The sequence below is a fragment of the Thermobia domestica genome, chromosome 17 (genome assembly GCF_964235325.1).
Source record: "Thermobia domestica chromosome 17, izTheDome1.hap1.1, whole genome shotgun sequence".
Classification (NCBI taxonomy): domain Eukaryota; kingdom Metazoa; phylum Arthropoda; class Insecta; order Zygentoma; family Lepismatidae; genus Thermobia; species Thermobia domestica.
The window spans coordinates 55,167,810-55,190,058 of NC_137470.1; the positions used below are offsets into that span (position 1 = coordinate 55,167,810).

General features: G+C 34.8%; 1 protein-coding gene across 1 annotated transcript in view; it reads left to right on the forward strand.

Moving 5' to 3' along the window:
* The window catches only part of LOC145674021 (frequenin-2-like), a 32,191-nt gene extending 10,350 nt beyond the window's left edge, over nucleotides 1-21,841 (forward strand). Inside the window, exons 3-6 of the mRNA XM_081743847.1 lie at nucleotides 796-885; nucleotides 5,134-5,212; nucleotides 18,024-18,112; nucleotides 21,680-21,841. Of these exons, the coding sequence (XP_081599973.1) occupies nucleotides 796-885; nucleotides 5,134-5,212; nucleotides 18,024-18,112; nucleotides 21,680-21,841 (420 nt within the window). The remainder of the gene's footprint in view (nucleotides 1-795; nucleotides 886-5,133; nucleotides 5,213-18,023; nucleotides 18,113-21,679) is intronic.
* The last annotated feature ends 408 nt before the right edge of the window (nucleotides 21,842-22,249 follow it).

Consider the following 22,249-nt stretch of genomic DNA (forward strand, 5'->3'; position numbering starts at 1 on the left):
CTGTCCTCCCCTTCGGGCGCTCATGCTTTGCATAAATCTTTTAATGCAAAATGATTTATCATACCATATTATAAGTTTCTTAACGGAACATTTACTTATGGAATATGAGCAGAATTGTGTCGTTTAAAAAAAAAAAAAAAAAGGGAGTAACTTATCCCATACCAAATCATAGGCTTGTTAATGCAATAATTATTTGTGAAATATAAAAATCTTCGTAGCTGTTTTTAAGAAGATCATTCGAAAAAGAAATCCTCAACAGCAAACTGCTTTTTGTGATTTTTTTTAAACAAAAAATGATTTATAAATGGAACATTTGTGTATAAAATATGAATAAAATTATTTAAGTCGCTTACGAGAAAGTCAACTGACAAGAATCCACTACTTGTGGTGAATTTTGTAATGATAAAATAATTATTTATAACATTCTGCAGGCTTATTAATGAAACATTTATTTGTGAGATATGAACCAAAACGCCGGAATCGTTTTTGAGAAAGTCGTCCGGGAAAAACTCATTTCAATAGTAAACTAACCTTTCTGGAATTCCCACACAAACGGCTTATACGATATTATAACGTGGTTATGAAATATTAATTTATGAAGAAAATGTACACAATCGGTAGAGCCGTTTTCGAGAAAATCAGAATTTTTCAAATTTCATCCTTCAGTAAATTATCCTGAATTTGGGGTAGCTATATTTTGGGTAGATGAATAGATGTATACTAACTACATATTGTGGATGCGAGTTGCACTTATTTTTGAGATTTTTTTTTTATATATCTTTTTTGTCTTTCCAGGTTTTTATTGCGTTGTACAAAGATAACTTTCCAAGTGGCGATCCCACCAAGTTTGCCAAATTAGTTTTTCGTGTTCTTGATACAAATGGGGTAAGAACAATTTCTTTTAATTTTTGTTCATAAAATAATTTTGATTGCACAAGAAATGTTAACTGTAATTAGAGTTGCCAACTGTCCGGAATTTCACCGGCCTGGCCGGAAATATTGCTGTTGTTTAAAGGCCGGTGACCAGTTCAAACTTCTTACCAGCCTCTTTATGACCGGGATTTTGAAATCCACAATCCAGAATAAAACATCCAACATCGACATTTTTCAACAGTGCCTTTACAAATACAAATTTCTGTTGTATTATATGTTAAGCGATAATTTTTAAATCCATGACTTTTTAAAATTTATTTCACAAGAAATTTTATAATAATTAGATTTTATAGTGAAGCATTGTTTTCAACAATAGATACAGAGGTGTATAATTTGTCATAAATATAGCGATAAATTTAAATTGCTCATCAATTGTTGACAAATAACTCTTAGGTATTTCGTTAGTATAATGTTTGTTGCATTATTTAGTTACACGTTCCTAGCTGCTGGATATGACAACTTTCCTTAAACGTCCTACTTCCCTCCGTAGGACTTCTTAAAGCAATTTTCTGCGGTTGAAGTACAAGTTTAAAAAGTAAATTTCATTTCCAAAACTATCACCTAAGATTTAGTATACTTCTGTTCATCTGTTTCGATAATTTTAAAAAACTGGCATTTACTGGTAAATACAATAAAAATGATCAATGCCGACTCCAGGTTCTCATTTTTAGCACAATGTATGTATTAAGTTTATTAGTGAATGTACTAAGGCTATGCAGAATATAGATGCTAATGCACTTTTGTCCACGATAGTACATTTTCTTCCTATAGGTGGGTCCGAATAGAGACATTTCACACTTAGGCCTATATCATAGGGAATTTTGAGAGGATGCCGGTAATTTAATTTTCAAAATTGGCAACCCTAACTGTAATGTTTGTTGTGAACTTCAAAATTATTCTTATTTCTTCCAATCCTTCATGTCATTGCAATATTTACTGTAGATTTTCTGCGATATGTATCTGTATTTATTCTTTCCGCATTTTGCACTCAATGTTTCCTGTCAAGTGTAAATTCTAACAATATTACGTACAAGTAACAATCAAAACACTGATACCAAAAAATTCTTGATGATTAAAGGGTTCCTGTCTCCACGGCATGGCACGTTCTTAGGAGAAAAAGGCCTTTAGATATGGAGGTCGCCTGCGGATCTATTAAATATGTAGTTTCGGATAGACGAAGTCAACTGGTGGTCCTAAAGATTGAGGGTTTAGCATTTAGCTAAAGACCTCATCCTATATATATATATATATATAATTTATTTATACACAAAGTGTCAAACTTAGGATACATGTTTCTCGAAAATTCTGAACAAAATATTTGAATCTCCTTTACCTTCCGTAACATACATTAAATAATAATAATAATAAAGCTCTCTTATTCATTTCTGTCGTAACAAAAAGAGTTTTCAGTTCCAATATCACATTTGTACATGTTATTATAGTCTGGGCGTGCATATGTGTGAGTCAATTTCAGTCTTTCATTTAATGGTACAGATTGCCCCGTTCCCCATTTCAAACGCAGAATTTTTAGACAACGTTGTTCAATTCATTGTTTTCTAGCTCGTCAACTTCAAGCTTTTTCTTTAATTGTTGAAACTGAACATTTATATCTAAACTAATTACTTTCTTTTCCTTAATATTTCCCATACTTAACCTCTTTGTAATTAAATTTTCAGTTCGGTTCACCACCTGATGTAGCAATTCATGGTACAATTGTGATAAGGGACCTTGATGATCAACCTTTAGATTTACACTCATACCATTTAGTTCTTCGATTATGAGAGTTCTCACAAGTTCATAATCTTGCTTATATTCCTCCCCCTCTTACTGCTATCACATACTATTTTTCATGAATCATAGTTTCTTCAATAGATACACTATTCTCAACCCTAGTCCTAACTCATATCAATTGATCCACCTCATCGTCGATACGCTACCCGATTATTTAAGAAGGCTTCTCGTGGTAGTCTATTTTGCACCACCAAACGACTTTGAATTACGTACAAGAGTTCTATCTGAAAAGTGAGCATGACCAAGTCTTTTTTTTATTTCTTCTTTCTTATATTCTCAGATGTTACTTTAATTGAAGGTTCTTTTCATCCGTTTTTCCAATTTCTAACTTCTTTTATTAATTTTTTCTCACTTCATTTTTGGGCTGCTGTCACTTCCTGATGTTTCATGGCTCTATGAATCACCAAGCCTCCCAATTTATCCAAAGGATGGCACAACATTGGCATTTATATTTACACTGTTTTCGTGGGCTCATACATTTAGGGAGTAGCAATCGCCGGCGTGTGATTTGTTGAATCTATTTCCACCTACTCTGCAGTCAAGCGAATACTGTGTGCGACGGATAGACTCTAAATGTTTGTAAAGATCTCTTTTCTGAAGGAACAGGAATTGTGGATGGTCTAAACAATTCAATACCACTAAGAGGGTTATATGAACTGATAACCTATCATTATCCTTATAATTGTGACAGGATTGCATTACCCCCACAGTATATTTTCAAACTTGTAAGTCGTAGATATGCCTAGTTCGGTTGAAATTGCTCCAGGTGTTCCAGACTTATACTGTATACATATATACATATGCGAATAAATATATTGATTATAGAAATGTCCCCTTTTCCTTAAAACTAAAATTTTCAAAAACGCTGTTACATGTTTCCTCTTATTTCTAATGAGGAGCTTATATACCGAGTTTCATCTTTCTAACTTGACGGGCTCATGAACAACAGTATTTTTATCATAAATTGCTTAATGCCATCTATCTCCCTTAGGATACGCCCTTTTAGTAAAACTAATCTGATAAAATACTAAGTTATTCCATGATCCAGTATTGCATCAAAAGTCATCAAAATCACCGGTCCAGCGGTTTAGAAGGAGTTAACCATCAAATATTTTTACATTTAATTTTTAATTTTTATATATATTGCAAGGATCTGTATACCCACACGTACTGCAGACCACATGTTTTCACTACAAACACGTGCTTTTGCAATTATAAACAAACTGTGGAGACTACAGAAGAAGACTGCACCTCTAGGATGAAACGAAGAGAATTCGGAAAACTACGAAGAAAGCCGACTGCTTCCCCATGGGTCCTCCCTCCAAGAAGATGGTTATAAAAGAGGACGACGGAACTAAGAAGTTATCAGTGCTAGTACTGATCGCACACTTACAATACCCTTCTCCTGAGACCTTCATGGCTACGGAGATATGCTTTGATACCTACTTCAGGGGCTGCTATGAGCTACGGAGTATAACTGATCCCGTCTGAGGCAGCTCTGGGCTAAGACAAATATTCTCTATTTTCCCAAGTTCACATTGTGTGCCGAGGGGCTTCACTCTTACTACATACTCGAAACATTTTAAAGAGACTTAGAAATGTACAAAAACTTTGGAAAATATTATAAGACTTTTATAATAAAAGAGTGAAGGGTTATATTCCCATGTACTGTTTAGACTCTACCTACAGAACATTGCAATAGAAATATAACACAGTGTTTACATTAAAAGCAATCTTCGTTTATTGATTTTAATATATGACTGAAAGCTTATTTTTGTTAAAGAATTAAAATATAATTAATATGTATAGTTTAGTGTCTTTCGATTATGTTATTTTTTTTTAGCTTGAAATGGATGGATGCTTATGAAATAATTAGTGAAATCAATATCTGGGAGAAAACGGGAAAACCCTGAGTAAATTCACGGTAACGCTGTTGTCCAGTACAAACTCACATGATCTGGGATCGAACCAGGGGCTTCTAGCATCAGAGGAAATGCTCTACCACTAAGCCACCCTCTCCCTGATTTAAATTTAGTTCTGGTGTATTATCAGTCATTGCAACAGTTATTGTACATTTTGTATGGTGTATATGTTTAAAATTTACATTTGTATCTACTGCTTACGTATTTTGAATTCAACTCTTCCTGCCAAGTAAACATTATAACAATATTATGTCCAAGTAACAGTGAAAATACTGGTATCAAAAAATTGCACCATTATACCCATTGTTTCTTCCATTTTTATTTGATAATGGTTTATACGTCGAAAAAAGTTAACTTCTTTTAAACCCAAATGTGATACATTGTCTACATTTAAAACAATCTCATTTGTTGCATTTCTAATATATCACAGAATACTTATTTTTGTTAAGGATATTTCTTATCTTTGATATTTCTTTCTTCTATGTAGGATGGAACCATTGAATTTGCAGAGTTTCTACAAGCTATGTCAGTAACAGGGCGTGGAACTGTAGATGAGAAACTTCACTGTAAGTAGAACAAATAATTTTAGCATTGTGCTAATACACATAAATTTTTAGGTACATATACATTAAAGTGCTAAATATTTGAATGCTAGGTTAGGCTGGTTAAAAATTAAGATTTAAAAATAATTGTACAATACGATGCAAAAAACCTGCAACATGAAAGTTTAAGTTCATCTGAAACTACGCCTAACAACATAGGCAACCAACCTAACGTCCTTGTGGCACTAATCACGCCAGGATAACCTTCGGCTTCGTCCCCCTGTACACTTCGTTTGGAGCAAGAAATGCATAGACCACGTGAATACAAACCACAAATTTCTCACAAGATGGATTAATAGATTGAGGTTCTTCTCATTTCTCTTCTCATTTTACATCCTCAGTTTTAAAGAGAGAGAAAGAGAAAAAGGTCAACGTGATAAAAATTAAATAAAAAGGAATATGCGAAATATAAAGGAAAAGAAAGCATGCGCATATGTTGACAAATGACACATGCACTTCAAAGGAGACCATCACAAATTTTGTTATGAATCATATATAATAACTGTGAGAATCAGTAAACCACATATACATAATTACACACAGTAAGTGTTATATAACACATATTTATTGAAAACAAATAAAAATGCTCACAGAAAGCTGAAAATTTCTTTAAAATCTCAACCATAACTGAAAGAAGAGATTACTTCTCTATTGTTTTTCTTCGTAGCATCCATATACAGTGGCTCAATAAAGAAGTCGGACATATACATACTTACACATTCTAAGAGGAATAAACATTCCAAGAGTATTCTACTGAGAACAAAAAATATTTTTTAATTACTCTATATTATTTACTTATGAAAAATAGAAACATCAATGACAAAACTCAATTTCATGACTATAAAAAATATAAAAAGTGAATACATGGCGTAAATCCATGTCAAAAAAGAACTCGGACACTTAATTTGTAGCAAAATTTTAGAATGTTTTTAGATATTTTTAATATTTTGTAGTCAATCCTTTTATTTTTCACGATCGCTTTCAATCTTTCTGCAATGAATTTTACAAGTTTTTTGCAGAAGGAAGGATCACCTTTTGCCCATTCAGTCTGAAGTGCTGATTCCAAGTCTTCCTTTGTTCTAATAGTATGTTATTTTAACTGGTTTTCCAAATAAGCCCATAAGTGCTCACTAACATTAATATCAGGAGATTGCGGAGGTGTTTCCAGCACATGCGGACAATTATACAGGAGCCACAAAGGCACATTGAGTGCTTTGTGCTTAGGATCGTTATCCTGGTAGTACTGGAAGTTGTCTATTATTCCAAATGTTTCAGCACTTTGTACCAAATTTTGCTTCAGAATGTTTAAATACTTTGTTTGGTCCATAATACTATCGATTACACAAAGTTTACCTGGACCAGCAGAGAACATACAGCCCCAAACCATTACCGACACACCTCAATGTTTCACAGTGGATCGTAGATTATTCGTTCTGAGTTCTCCATTAGGTTTTAGCCAGATGTAACATTGATCACCTGAGCGGAACAAATTAAATTTGCTTTCGTCCGCGAATAACACAGTGCTCTTAAACGAAAAATCTTTACTTTTATAGGTTTTTGCAAAACTAATACTCTTTGGTCTATTGCACTTGCTCACGAGCTGTATTTTACGGGCTACTCTTCCAAGTAAATTGCTTCTCTTAAAATAAATCTTATCGTTTCGGGATGCAAACTTTTATTAAGATGTTCTTATACTTGTTTGGGCAGTTTAGGACACTTGTTTTGGAGATTTTATTAACCTATAGTACAATTCATCGCTCGTCTGACTTTGAAAGCACTCTAGGTCTACCACTTTTTGGTTTATTTTGCAGTGATTTTGTTGATTTAAAACGTCTAATAATGTCATGAACTTTGAAGTGTGACCTATTTACTATTTCCACAGTATCACGAACTGGTTTTCCCTCTTTATAATATTTTAAAATAAGTTCTCTTATTGCTAAAGAAGTTCGCCCAAGTTGACTTCCCATTTTAAATTTTAAACACACAAATTTACCTACGTACAAACAGTGCGACTTCAACTCGTTTCACTTGGATACCTGAAACTGTCAAGTAGACAAACTCTTGGAAATTCCCCTATTAAGCCCCAAAAGAAAGAGAGTGGTGCTACCTGTCCGAGTTCTTTTTTGACATGGATTTTAGCTGTATTTTCATTTTTTGTACTTTTTGTAGTCATGAAATTGAGTTTTGTCATTGATGTTTCTATTTTCCATAAGTAAATAATATAGAGTACTTAAAAAAATATTTTTTGTTCTTTGAAGCTTACACTTGGAATGTCTATTCTCTCTTGAATGTGTGAATATGTATATGTCCGACTTCTTTATTGAGCCACTGTACATGGAGAAATGAGAAAGAGAGAACATCTTAAGAGATTCGCACGTATACAACATCGGACACTGCTAAATGGAAAAAAAACTTACAGTCTTTGGATGGGATTCGAACGCGGAACTTTAGTCTTAGAAATCCCACACTCTACCGATGTAGCTAGTCTGACACTAATTCCCTATTCCTCCATCCTTCCCTATGAAAGATGGAATGGAGTCTGCAGAAAACTACGTTTAACATGTCCATGACAGACCGCCTATAACCTATGTCTAATTGGTACTTTAAAAAGCTAGCTATACACGTGCATAGAAAAGTAAAAGCAAATGAGTAGTTAGTACAGATCACTTTGTCTGTCTCACTCTATCTCTGACTATAGAAATCGAGGAAGAAGTTAAAAAGTATAGAGGTGAGAACACAGGAAGAACAAGCAAAAATAAAAGTTGCAGGAAACTGAATATCAATGAGAGAGAGAGAGAGAGAGAGATAGAGACAGAGAGAAAAATAGAAATGAAATGAAATGAAATCTTTAAGTTTTACGTCCCACGGTTATGCCGGTTAGGCTAAAGGAGACGGTGATGATGAGAGATGAGTGAAATGGTGGAATGAAGAAAGTGGGAGGAAACGGGAGAACCCCGAGAAAACCCACGAGCACGATGTTTGTCCACCACAAAGTTCACTTGGCGGGGGCTGGGATCGAACCCGGGACCCCAAGCACCAGAGGTGAACGCTCTACCACTGAGCCACCGCGCCCCCTGAGAGAAAAATAGAGGGAACGGAGCAAATGATTTACTATACATCCGAAAAGAAGGTTCATAACTGTGCTATACATTTAATGTATTGAATACTCTGTTTCTTCTAAATTGCTTGCTAGTTGACAAATATTAATTTATAAAAACGTAGCAAATAACCGCGTTGACTTGTTTTCTTACTGTTTCAGTAATAGTGAAAAATGTGGTTTATGCAAAATAATAAATCACTACTTTTTCCACAACAACCATGTAGTTGTTGTTGATGATTTTGAGTTTAACGTCCGTTCAGCAGCAAGGCTATATGAGACGTGGACCTACATATTAACATGGAATCCGAACCATATGAGCTGCTGCCGGGGATCGAAGCAACCATGTAGTGTTGGTAAGAAATTTCGAAACAAAAGAAAAAAACTGATCAGCAAAATACATAAAACGATAGTCGTGCAAACTATTACTTAAACAGAATTTATTGTAAAATCAATACATCCATGTGGCGGTATACAGTCGTAGAGAAATTAGAAAACTTAATATTAAACTGTCGATCACATCGTTTTACTTATTTGAATTCAATGTCGTATAGGTTCGGTTTTAGCTCTAGATTCAGCGTTCTCACTTCGATTCTTAACTTGTTGGATATATGCACTAATCGAAATTATAAAAGTATACGAAATTTAACTAGCTAAAAGAAGAGAATATCATAAAAATCCGAATTAGAGTACAGTATTACAATAAACATGTGTATTTTGTTTAGAGTTTGCCAGTCATAGCTTATAGGAATTATAGAAAAAACATTCGTTGTGAAAGCACAAGAAAAAAACAAACAGAGAATAGCCACAAACCTAAGGAGGGTTTGAACACGAGAAGGCAAAGATAGTAGACTACACTACTAAACCGCTCGGCTATATCTTCATTATCTAGTACGTTTTGATAAATATTGTCTAGAGTATTTGCACTTTACTTGTTTCTGTTTTGTTGTTTGTCATATAATGTATACGAGTGCCGAATAATAGAATAGAACTGTTTTAGACGAGTATGAACAAATTTTCCGGATAAGTCGTAATCTTATATGTATCTAAATTGCACAAACAAATCAAATTAAATCTGTAAAGTGCTTCGGGGGTTTTGATGGAAGTAAACTGTTGCATACTTACGAGTTTGTGTTTATGCTCACCACTCGATGGAAGTTATGTTCTTGAAAGATAGTAACTGCTACTATATTCTAATGTATTGGATTTTAAAACATTGGAAAATATTTTGTTACTAACAGTGAGTGAGTATTTTTGCGTGCAACAACTGTTGATTACATGCACATCTACTTCTTCTGCGCATGCCTTTCCAGCTACAACAGGACCATAGTTCCGTGCATGATTCAGCTGTGGTTCAATCATGGATCCAGAGGGAACCTGATCTCGACCTAGTCGAATGGGTACCTAGAGGTGCTGATTTGAATCCCATTGAAAACATGTGGGCTGCTGTTATAAGAATACTTCGTGAACGTTGGTCGGACAATCCACCGCGAACAGCTGAAACTTTATGGGAGCAAGTTGAAGAAACTTGGGGACTTTGTTGCACTCCACGTTTCATCGCTCGCCTTGTTAATTCAATGGGTCGGCGATTACGTAGAAGCCGTAAGGGAAGTCAATGGCGAATATACCCGATATTAAATATAATACCTTCTACACCCTTCCCAGCCCTTTTTAGGGCTACTTAATTGCAACCAAATATATGAATATGAACGCGTACTTTCCTGGGTATCGCTGCAATACTTTCACTATTAGAATCTGTTGATAACGTTAGCGTTGATCGGGACGTATCCTTCGTGGAGTAGTGGTTAGAAGACTAATTTTTCATTCAGCAGACTCGTGTTCGAAACTCAGTCCCATACCCTATTTTTCAGTATGTACTTTTGTTATACGGCTTAATACATTCCACAACATACAATGACAATTACGATAATATGTTTAGGATTCAGGTATGGAGTTATGTCAATAATTTGGTAATTGTAATAAGGTAAATCGGACGACAAAAATCTATGAAAATTCTTCTTTATGATATTGTTGGCGTTTATATATATGTGGGTATGAACCTTTATTTCGTTTATTTAATTTATATTACTATTCCGGGAATGCAATAGTTTTCCAAGAGTTAACATGTAATAATGAACAACAAGTATTCATACTTGTATATATGGTGCGTGTTCGAGTGTAATAAATCTTTCACAAAGAGCACTTTCTTTATGTTTGGGCTAACCATCTTTTGAAGCTTTTAGATACGATGACATCATTGAATGAGACCACTCCCGAAACATATGGAAGAAATCATACTAGTAGAGAACATATTTTGTTTCTGGACAACTGCCTTTATTCGAATCGCAATTTTATGCATTGTCAAAATCATTTAAATAATGCTTTCCACTCGTAGAGTACTTGGCGTATAATTATTACGCAACTATTTACTGACTTTCATCAATATGATTTTAGTCTATATATAAGATTGTAGTCTTTTCTGGGGGTTCTCCCATTTCGCCCCACTTTCTTCATTCCAACATTTAAATCATTTCTCATCATCATCGTCTCCTTTAGCCTAATCGGCATAATTATGGGCCATATAACTTAAAGGTTTCACTTCATTTGTCTTGTATTTTACATAAAAAATAAAGGATCGATAAAGAAAAACACGACCGGAGTATGATTTGAACCCATGATTTTAACAGTAAACATTCCACTGATTAGCACTGTAAAACACTTGACTATGCATGGCACTCACTCTTGTTTCACTATGACAAACGAGTGAAGGTATCACGAATAAAATATACTCAAGTTTGACTTAACTAGCGTTTGCTTGAAGTTTTACGTCCCTTTTCATCAGCAAGGCTATGTAGAAACGAGACATACAACAGAACACTACTCGTCGCTAGAATGTGTGTTCTGAACTTTCTTTGTCTTTTTGTATATACCCAGCTGTGTTATTATTAAGACGTCAGCAAGAATGTACTTCAAAGTCAACTGCATTACCAATATTGTATTCAAAAATAAAGATAATCTTATGAGTAACCTTTCAGTTACATGAATTTCGGTTCCTGCAAGTCCAACCTCTCAGAATACACTGTCGTATTTTTTGATACAAGATTTTGAAACAACATATGGACAAAACTCAATTCTCAAACCCTAAACATATTATCGTGATTGCCTGTATATTGTGGAGTGTATTAATCCATATAACAAAAATACATACTGAAAAAAAAATAGGGTATGGGACTGAGTTTCGAACACGAGTCTCCTGAATGAAAAATTAGTCTTCTAACCACTACTCCAGGAAGGATACGTCCGGACCACCCCTAACGTTATCAACAGATTCTAATAGTGAAAGTATTGCAGCGATACTCAGGAAAGTACGCGTTCATATTCATATATTTGGTTGCAATTAAGTAGCCCTGAAAAGGGCTGGGAAGGGTGTAGAAGGTATTATATTTAACATCGGAAATATTCACCATTGACTTCCCTTACGGCTTCTACGTAATCGCCGACCCATTGAATCAACAAGGCGAGCGATGAAACGTGGAGTGCAACAAAGTCCCCAAGCTTCTTCAACTTGCTCCCACAAAGTTTCAGCTGTTCGCGGTGAATTGTCAGACCAACGTTCACGAAGTATTCTTATAACAGCAGCCCACATGTTTTCAATGGGATTCAAATCAGCATCTCTAGGTATCCATTCGACTAGGTCGAGATCAGGTTGCCTCTGGATCCATGATTGAAGCACAGCTGAATCATGCACGGAACTATGGTCCTGTTGTAGCTGGAGTATGTCATCACCAACATGTGCTTTTATTTCAGGGGGCATTAAATCGAGAAGATCAACATATTTTTTACCATTAAGCCGGCCTGTAATTCGATGGATACCACCTCTACCTGCAGCCTTGCATATCCATCCCCAACAGGGAATCGTCACATGACCCATTCGCGCTGAACGGGCCATATATTGTGGATCAAATCGTCTTCCAGATGGGCGATACACACTTGTCGGCCCAAAGTTTCCAGTGGAAAATATTTTCTCATCTGTAAAGACAACAGTGTCCCAGTGACGAGCAATATTTAGCTCTGCAAACGCCAGTCTATTGACTTTGTGATCTGTCAATCTCTCCTTAACAGCAGCCCGGAAGGATCTTAAGCTTGTGGCCCGAAGCCACCGTCGGACTGTAGTTACGTCACCTGGAAAGGCGGTAGACTGCCGCAGTTGTCGGGCACACATGAAAGGCTGTCGACAGCATTGATCAACTAATCGTTGGTCTTGTGTCGGTGAGGACACTCGTGGCCGACCACTTCCAGATTTTCGAGTTAGACTTCCAGTTTCCTCATATTTTTTCCACCACCTGAACGCTGTTGCACGATGCACGCCTAATCGAGCGCCTGCTTCAGGAACACTCAATCCCGCATGTTCAATAAGAGCGATAACACTCTCACGTACAGAATGATCATATTGCGCCATTCTTATACACCAAAGTAAAAGTGCTAGAACGTCTTTGAATATAGGACAATGCACAATATTGCTATACATTACGCCGCATTATGAAAGGCATGCGCAGAAGAAGTAGATGTGCCTGTAATCTACTGTTGTTGCACGCAAATATACTCACTCACTGTTAGTAACAAAATATTTTCCAATGTTTTAAAATCCAATACATTAGAATATAGTAGCAGTTACTATCTTTCAAGAACATAACTTCCATCGAGTGGTGAGCATAAACACAAACTCGTAAGTATGCAACAGTTTACTTCCATCAAAACCCCCGAAGCACTTTACAGATTTAATTTGATTTGTTTGTGCAATTTAGATACATATAAGATTACGACTTATCCGGAAAATTTGTTCATACTCGTCTAAAACAGTTCTATTCTATTATTCGGCACTCGTATACATTATATGACAAACAACAAAAGAGAAACAAGTAAAGTGCAAACACTCTAGACAATATTTATCAAAACGTACTAGATAATGAAGATATAGCCGAGCGGTTTAGTAGTGTAGTCTACTATCTTCGCCTTCTCGTGTTCAAACCCTCCTTAGGTTTGTGGCTATTCTCTGTTTGTTTTTTTCTTGTGCTTTCACAACGAATCTTTTTTCTATAATTCCTATAAGCTATGACTGGCAAACTCTAAACAAAATACACATGTTTATTGTAATACTGTACTCTAATCCGGATTTTTATGATATTCTCTTCTTTTAGCTAGTTAAATTTCGTATACTTTTATAATTTCGATTAGTGCATATATCCAACAAGTTAAGAATCGAAGTGAGAACGCTGAATCTAGAGCTAAAACCGAACCTATACGACATTGAATTCAAATAAGTAAAACGATGTGATCGACAGTTTAATATTAAGTTTTCTAATTTCTCTACGACTGTATACCGCCACATGGATGTATTGATTTTACAATAAATTCTGTTTAAGTAATAGTTTGCACGATTATCGTTTTATGTATTTTGCTGATCAGTTTTTTTCTTTTGTTTCGAAATTTCTTACCAACACTACATGGTTGCTTCGATCCCCGGCAGCAGCTCATATGGTTCGGATTCCATATTAATATGTAGGTCCACGTCTCATATAGCCTTGCTGCTGAACGGACGTTAAACTCAAAATCATCAACAACAACTACATGCTTGTTGTGGGAAAACTAGTAATTTATTATTTTGCATAAACCACATTTTTCACTATTACTGAAACAGTAAGAAAACAGGTCAACGCGGTTATTTGCTACGTTTTTATAAATTAATATTTGTCAACTAGCAAGCAATTTAGAAGAAACAGAGTATTCAATACATTAAATGTATAGCACAGTTATGAACCTTCTTTTCGGATGTATAGTAAATCATTTGCTCCGTTCCCTCTATTTTTCTCTCTGTCTCTATGTCTCTCTCTCTCTCTCATTGATATTCAGTTTCCTGCAACTTTTATTTTTGCTTGTTCTTCCTGTGTTCTCATCTCTATACTTTTTAACTTCTTCCTCGATTTCTATAGTCAGAGATAGAGTGAGACAGACAAAGTGATCTGTACTAACTACTCATTTGCTTTTACTTTTCTATGCACGTGTATAGCTAGCTTTTTAAAGTACCAATTAGACATAGGTTATAGGCGGTCTGTCATGGACATGTAAAACGTAGTTTGCTGCAGACTCCATTCCATCTTTCATAGGGAATGATGGAGGAATAGGGAATTAGTGTCAGACTAGCTACATCGGTAGAGTGTGGGATTTCTAAGACTAAAGTTCCGCGTTCGAATCCCATCCAAAGACTGTAAGTTTTTTTTTCCATTTAGCAGTGTCCGATGTTGTATACGTGCGAATCTCTTAAGATGTTCTCTCTTTCTCATTTCTCCATGTATATGGATGCTACGAAGAAAAACAATAGAGAAGTAATCTCTTCTTTCAGTTATGATTGAGATTTTAAAGAAATTTTCAGCTTTCTGTGAGCATTTTTATTTGTTTTCAATAAATATGTGTTATATAACACTTACTGTGTGTAATTATGTATATGTGGTTTATTGATTCTTACAGTTATTATATATGATTCATAACAAAATTTGTGGTGGTCTCCTTTGAAGTGCATGTGTCATTTGTCAACATATGCGCATGCTTTCTTTTCCTTTATATTTCGCATATTCCTTTTTATTTAATTTTTATCACGTTGACCTTTTTCTCTTTCTCTCTCTTTAAAACTGAGGATGTAAAATGAGAAGAGAAATGAGAAGAACCTCAATCTATTACTCCATCTTGTGAGAAATTTGTGGTTTGTATTCACGTGGTCTATGCATTTCTTGCTCCAAACGAAGTGTGCAGGGGGACGAAGCCGAAGGTTATCCTGGCGTGATCAGTGCCACAAAGATGTTAAGTTGGTTGCCTATGTTGTTAGCCGTTGTTTCACAATGAACTTAAATTTTCATGTTGCAGGTTTTTTGCTTCGTATTGTACAATAGAATATCGATTATCTGAGCTAATATAGATCGGATCTAACTCGGATAAGCAAAAACTCGGTTGATACGGATGGATACATAGAAAATTTTGTACTGTATTTATTATTGTTGTTTATTGACTATTTCTCTTTATTGCATTATTCATTATTTTTCTATTTTTTTGTTTTTATTGAACATACGATATAGTACATAAAATTATACATACATACATAAATAATTAGTCATAATACAGTAAATAAAATGCGGTTTGATATTGATACGTACATAAGTTAAACGCAATACAAAACACAACACAAATAAAATACTGTTTAGCTCACACATAAAGCCCTATTTTTTAAAAAAGTCTTTCATAATCTTCTTCTTCATTAAACTGTCTCGTTTTTGCCCTCTATATTGCACAGACGTAGCAACAGCATAATGTCAGCTGGTGCCTTGCCATCTTGCTGTTTGACGCAGAACAGTGCCTTCTCAAACTCAAACTCTAGATGTGCAATAATTAAAGCTCGCTAGCTTAATTATGTGAATGTTGGGCGAAGTCGTCATCTTTATGCCAGCTTTATGTTTACTTTGTTGGTGAAACAAAACCCTGTAAACTGCTTATCGTTGGAACCGGATTAGTGTTGTAATTTTTGTTTGTTTGGATTAAGCTTGGATAACACGGGACCTTGATAAATGAAACTCGGATAATCGGGACTCCACTGTATTCACGACAAATTTAATATCAAGACGCATACCATTATTCAAGAGAGCAAACGATGGAAAGATGGCTTTGTGTAGTACAATTTTTGCTGCAACACTTTGCTTGTAACGGTTCAGATTAATGAAATTGCCTGCAAATTAGCACGAAAATCTGTGTGTGATCGTAAATTGTTTAGTGGCAGAACAGGTGATAGTTTCCAAGAAATTATGCTTAAAATTTAGATGAAGTAAACTGAAAATTTTAGTGTAAACAACAAGCAACTCTGACGCAACAGTTGATGAGAGAAAAATAGTCAAACATTTACTTCCATTGATTTTGTAACATAAGTTTTACGCATCGTTATAAGCAGGACAAATTGATATTCAGTTAACATTTATTTATTCAACACAGCAGGCTCTAGATCCAGTTATAATGTTGTTCTTATATAAATACATTTACGTACAATTGATATCTTTTACCAAAATTATTCATTTATGAATCTTCGTTATCACATATATTATAAAGTTTATTAATATATGGTGTTTTCAATACTCCAGAAACATCTATATCACATTTTCTTTCAACTGTATTGTAAGAAGCACTCATTCTCTTCATAATGGGCTTGAAACATTGGCGTTAAGAGCCTGCCATACAAAAAATACAAAATGTTTCATTTTTTCTTTTGCTTGTTTATTCATAAGTGAAAGAGATAATGAAATGCAACTTACCACAATCATAGATAATGTTATTTTACAACAGAAAATATGAACCTGAAGAATTTTCAGTGTTGCCGTCCATAGAAATTACAGTGTTCCCGGAATAACAATTCTCCCCACAATCTAAGTGAAGGCAGCGACTAGAGAAACGAACTCAATTGCACTTGATTATGGGTCATGTTATTTTTGTATCCTGTGAACTACTTTTTAAATAATAGTTGTATTTAGTTTGTAATAAACAAAATAGTTTTAACATACAATTATTAAAATTAAATAATAACGTCCTGAGGGATGAACTACGGATAGACCACATACAGATATGGCGTGTATGTTATCGACTGAGCCTGTATCCATATCATCTGAAGCGAGTGCAGTCTTTGTCAGCAGCCAACTATCTGCCGTGAGTACGCTTTTGCCAGTGATACCTCCAGCAGTGTGCCGTTAATCTCATTTTCCCATCCGCAATAGTGTTTACAGATTAGGCTCAGTTCACACTCAATTACCATAATGTACATGTTTGAGCGGACGATAATTCTCATGCGATCAGTCCCAGGAGACAATAACAGTTTGATCTCAGTGTGTGGTGCGGTATTGTCGGTGACACTTTACTAGGTCCACACACACTCCCGCAGAGGCTGACGGGAAACACTTATAAAGACTTTCTGGAAACTCACATTCCGGATGCATTAATAACTTGCCCTTAACTCTGTGTCCAACTGTGAAAATTCATATCAGTGGAAAGCTTGATCTTTCAGGAAGACATTGATACCAAAATTATCTTCTTAGCTTGACTCTAAGTTGAGCTATTGATGTTTAAATTGAATCACATTGAAGAGCGTCCAGAATGTAACTATTTCACACTATCAGGCGATCAGTGACTATAACTCTGTAACGATACATTTCTCGACATATGGTCATTTAAACTTTTTTACTTGTCTATCCATAAAGAATCCACCCCTTAAATTTTGCCGTACCTTTTTGTTACACCCTGTATACACTGTTGCAAGGTATAATCTATGAGTGCTCCATGACGAAACAAAACAATTGATGAAATTCTGCATAAGGTTGCGTAACTTTTGGAGAACGCTGTTGTAACTTGATAGTTCTGAATATAGTACGTATAGTAGGGCTCAAATTCAATAATAGTATTAATTTAGGTATAAATCGACCAAATGTACATAAATAGGCCTAATTAATTTACTTTCTTTGTAGTTTGCAGTAAGAAATAATCTGTACCACTTACCTATGAAAGAAAACGAGGATTAACATTATTTTATTATATAAACTTATGTTTTTTTAATGTGCAGTCTTCTTTTCAAATCTCGCCTCCTTTTCTTTTCAGTTGCGTTCATGGTATATGATTCGGATGGCGATGGTTTTATTACAAAAGACGAGATGTGCGAAATTCTGGAGGCCATGTATGAGATGGCTGTAAGTATGGTTGTGTCACATTCATGCATTTTAAAAGATAAAGAGTTCGGTTAGCATACACTCATCCCGACGCAGATAAATACTAAGTTGATTGTAATGTTCAATCATGTTTTCTTTATCGATACCGTAAACTGTGGCTACTTGGAAAACTGATATTATTGTGTTACATAGTATAATAAAGAGATGACAGACACGTCCTTTTCTTCTAGACCAATGAAAAGTAGGGACCTAAAAGAGACAACATGGATGGTTATAAGTGATGTGTCTTGTTTATAGACTGGTCTAAAAATTCTCACAACAATTGACACTTTTTTGTGTTTTTTGAATTTTCTGTAAATTATGCTTGTGTTTCCGTAATGAAAAGTGATATTTTATCTGGTTGTGCTAAATATCATTGCTTTCATAAGTTTCCTAATGAGATTAATTAGTTTTACATTTCCACTTCATTTCTGGGACAATCTGTGGCCATTTTTTTATTTCCTTCCGTTTTTCTACTAAAAATTATAATATTGATCAGGGGATAAACAACGATGACATTATTGAAGTTTTGCCTGAACCTACCTACAACGGCAGAGAACAAGTTGTTTCTCCATATGACTTTGTAGCAAATAATTTTAATATGAGAATTTTTGTCCTTATTGTACTGTGTTACATTATTATTATTATTATAACAGTACCATATGATACTTTTTCAAAGAGTTAACATAAATGTACACTTGTAAAAATGGTACCAGGTAATTTTTAAACCAATGTAAGGCAATTACTGATCTGATACATACATAAATTTCATAAAATTCTGTAGGGCATGTTTTAGTGTCTCAAAAAAGTCTCAAGAGCTTATGCGTGTCTTGGCATTTGCCAAAATTTCCCTTGCATTGTTTGAAAAACTACCGTTTATAAAAACATATTGGAAAAATTTTTTTTACTGGTTCTGTAGGCCTTCAGGAAGAGAAGTTTACCACTTTAGTTAGTTTAGATTGGTTCAACAATTTTTTGTGTTTATCTAAAAGGTTGTGCAAGAGAAGTATCTTGTTTATTTAAAACAGCCTAGAAACACATTACTGTCAAGGAAACATAGACATATTGCATATCAATCTTCTCAGGAAAATGTGATCTTGCAAATGGTTCTTTCTAAATAGTCCCATCTTTCACACAGTTCTTACTACTATGAAAAGACATATATTTTCCAAGTAGCCCATAAAGCGGGGCTACTTGTAAACAGCACATTTTGGCTCCTGGGAGGCTTCAGTCTCGTAAAATTTTGTTATGACTGCAGGAAAAAGCAACATGGACTAAGCTCTAGAAACATCACAAGAGGAAGAAAAATTAATTGCAATAAATAACAAGTGGTAGTATGAAAAGAAAACTTTCCAAGTAACCCCAGTTTACGGTACTCGTGAATAAGATCGTTCAGAGTTTGTGCATTAATTGTAGCAATTTGACACTCTGGAAGCATTAATTATTGTAGATGATTGGATTTAGAAAAGACCCCTGATAATATTTTTTAAAGGTAGTTTCTAGATTCAAGCTTCTAGATTTCTTAAGCCGACGAGATATTCAAGGTACTATATGCGTTTATGGAACACGAATAATAACATATAAGTGCATAATATTGGATAATTTCTCAAATTTCGTTTCTGAAGTTCTATAATTACAAATTAGTTTCCCTTACAGATGTATTTTTCTAAAGGTAAATATCGAGATAATGGAAATGCATAACCTTTAATATGGTATTTTTATCCTTTTATATTGTATCGAGGCCCTTTACTCTGTAGTAGAGCTTGCGTTCGTCGAGGAATTAAGGCATATAAAAGGGTATTTAGAAAAGTTTCCAGCGTAAATCTCGTTCAGATGTACCGCCTCGATATGGTGAAAATATGAAAATTACAATGGATAGTATTTATAGCATTTTGCCATTAATACCAGACTTTAGTTATTAAGAGCATCGTTTTTGGGTAAGCTAGCAACAAGTTATTCTCTGTGAGTAATGAGTGGTAATAACTATATGATACTAAGCTAACTCCCAGATGTATTTCAAATTTAAGTTGAACACGTGGCTATATTTTTTAATTTTAATAAATTCAGTTAGTTTAGTTATATTGATATATATTTTTATCTCTCTTGATACTAATACCATCTGTGAATAATCTAGGCAGGGGCGTATTTAAGGAGGGGTTTTTGGGCTTAAGCCCCCCGAAATCTTATTTACTGTATTAAAGTAAATGAAATATCTTACAGAATGTTCACATTTCCAAGAATAAAGTTAGCAAAGCCCCCCCCGAAACAAAATCGAAATACGCCACTGAATCTAGGTAAATGTAATTCTATGTGTCCAGTTGTTTGTTAGCTATTGAAGTTTGTGTTGTCATCGATAAATTGGAAAAAGCTCAATTGATGAGTTCAAAACGTACCATAATATTAAATAATTTGTTGAGAATAAAAATTTGCTTTTTTTATACTAAAATCACATTTTGTTCGATTAAAAAAATGTGTTCTATGTACGAAGATGTATCAATATTCTAATGTACGAGTGAGATATTTCAGTGATTAGCATACTGAAAGCAAATTATGATAGTATAATATAAACATTTTTGGAATACAGATCATTAGACTCCCTTGAAACAGAGAAACGCGTTGTTTGCTACAACTCTTACAAACCATAGGATAGAACCAGAATTCCGAGGAAACTCTTGTAGATGATGCTGTACAACAAAGACACACACGTGCTGAAATTGAACTACAAACCCCTCACACTACTCGTGTACAGTTTATAACTATATACTGTATATACATATACGAGCGTCGTCCAGAAAGTAAAGAACGTTTTGGCATGGCTAAATAAAAACAAAAGATATAAGCACAGAACTTTCCTCTACTTTTCTATGTATGTGCAATAGTTGTTAAGACACTTGTTATAACGTGGGACCAATTTTTCAATATCGATGTTGTACTCATCTGCAGCCAAATATTTGAGCCAGGCTGTCACTTTAGTTCCTTAGTTCCTTTAGTTTCCTTTAGTTCCTTATCGTTTGCGAACTGTTTTCCACCCCAAAATTCCTTAAGTTTCGGGAATAAGTTAAAATCACTTGGTGCCAAGTCAGGGTTGTAAGCAGGATGACCAAAGCTCGGAGTGACGGCGTCCTACTCCGATTTTCATCATGCACGTTGGTCCTTCCTTGATTAAACATAATGCACCATTTCCTCACTGATGACTCATTCATTTCACTATCACCATAAACATTCTTTATTTGCCTATAAATTTCAATAGGTTTAACTTTTCGCGCATTCAGGAAACGAACGACACTCCGTATTTCACATTTGGCGGTATTTTCGATTTGCGCCGCCAGTTTGAATCGCTACTAAAACAAGTAGTGTGACCACACAAAATTGAGACTCGGCTCACACTGAGGTGAAGGAAGGTGCTAACTGGCGCGCGATGCGCAATCGTTCTTTACTTTCTGGACGGCCCTCGTATATTTGCATGTGTTTGTGTGTGTGTGTATATATATGTTCGGAAGGTATGTGTTTTGTAATTGTTCCTTTAATATTTTGCTTCTGCATTTTTAGGGTGTAACAATCAGTGGGCCTGAATTCATTAGACAGAAAGTAGACAGTATATTCGAGATTATGGACGAAGATGGTGACGAACAACTCAGAGAAGAAGAATTTATAGAGGGCAGCAGATGCGACCCACACATTATGAGCGCCCTTAACTTTGGTTCTATGTAAAAATAAAATGGTGCCAAACAAGTTACAACATAGCTCAGTTCATGATACCTTTCAGTTTAATTTGAAATTTCGCAGTAAAAGTTGAATTAACAATGTGATTTGATTCTTGCTCCAGTGAAACATAAATATATAGATGTGAACTATTACTGTATACATACTACCAGACTCTGCTTTTCATAACGACAATGTAAAATTATAAATCAGAGGCCCATGCTAACAATTTGATTACATAAAGAATTTCAGTTATCTCTTATTGTTTGATTTTTATTATTTGTTTCTTTCGTTTCAAACGAAGTGTAAGGGTCTTGCATCTAAAATCAATAAGCGTTGTAGCTATTGTTTAGATATATGTTCAATAGATAGATAGATATATAGGACATTTGAAAAATTTGTCACATCAAAATAACA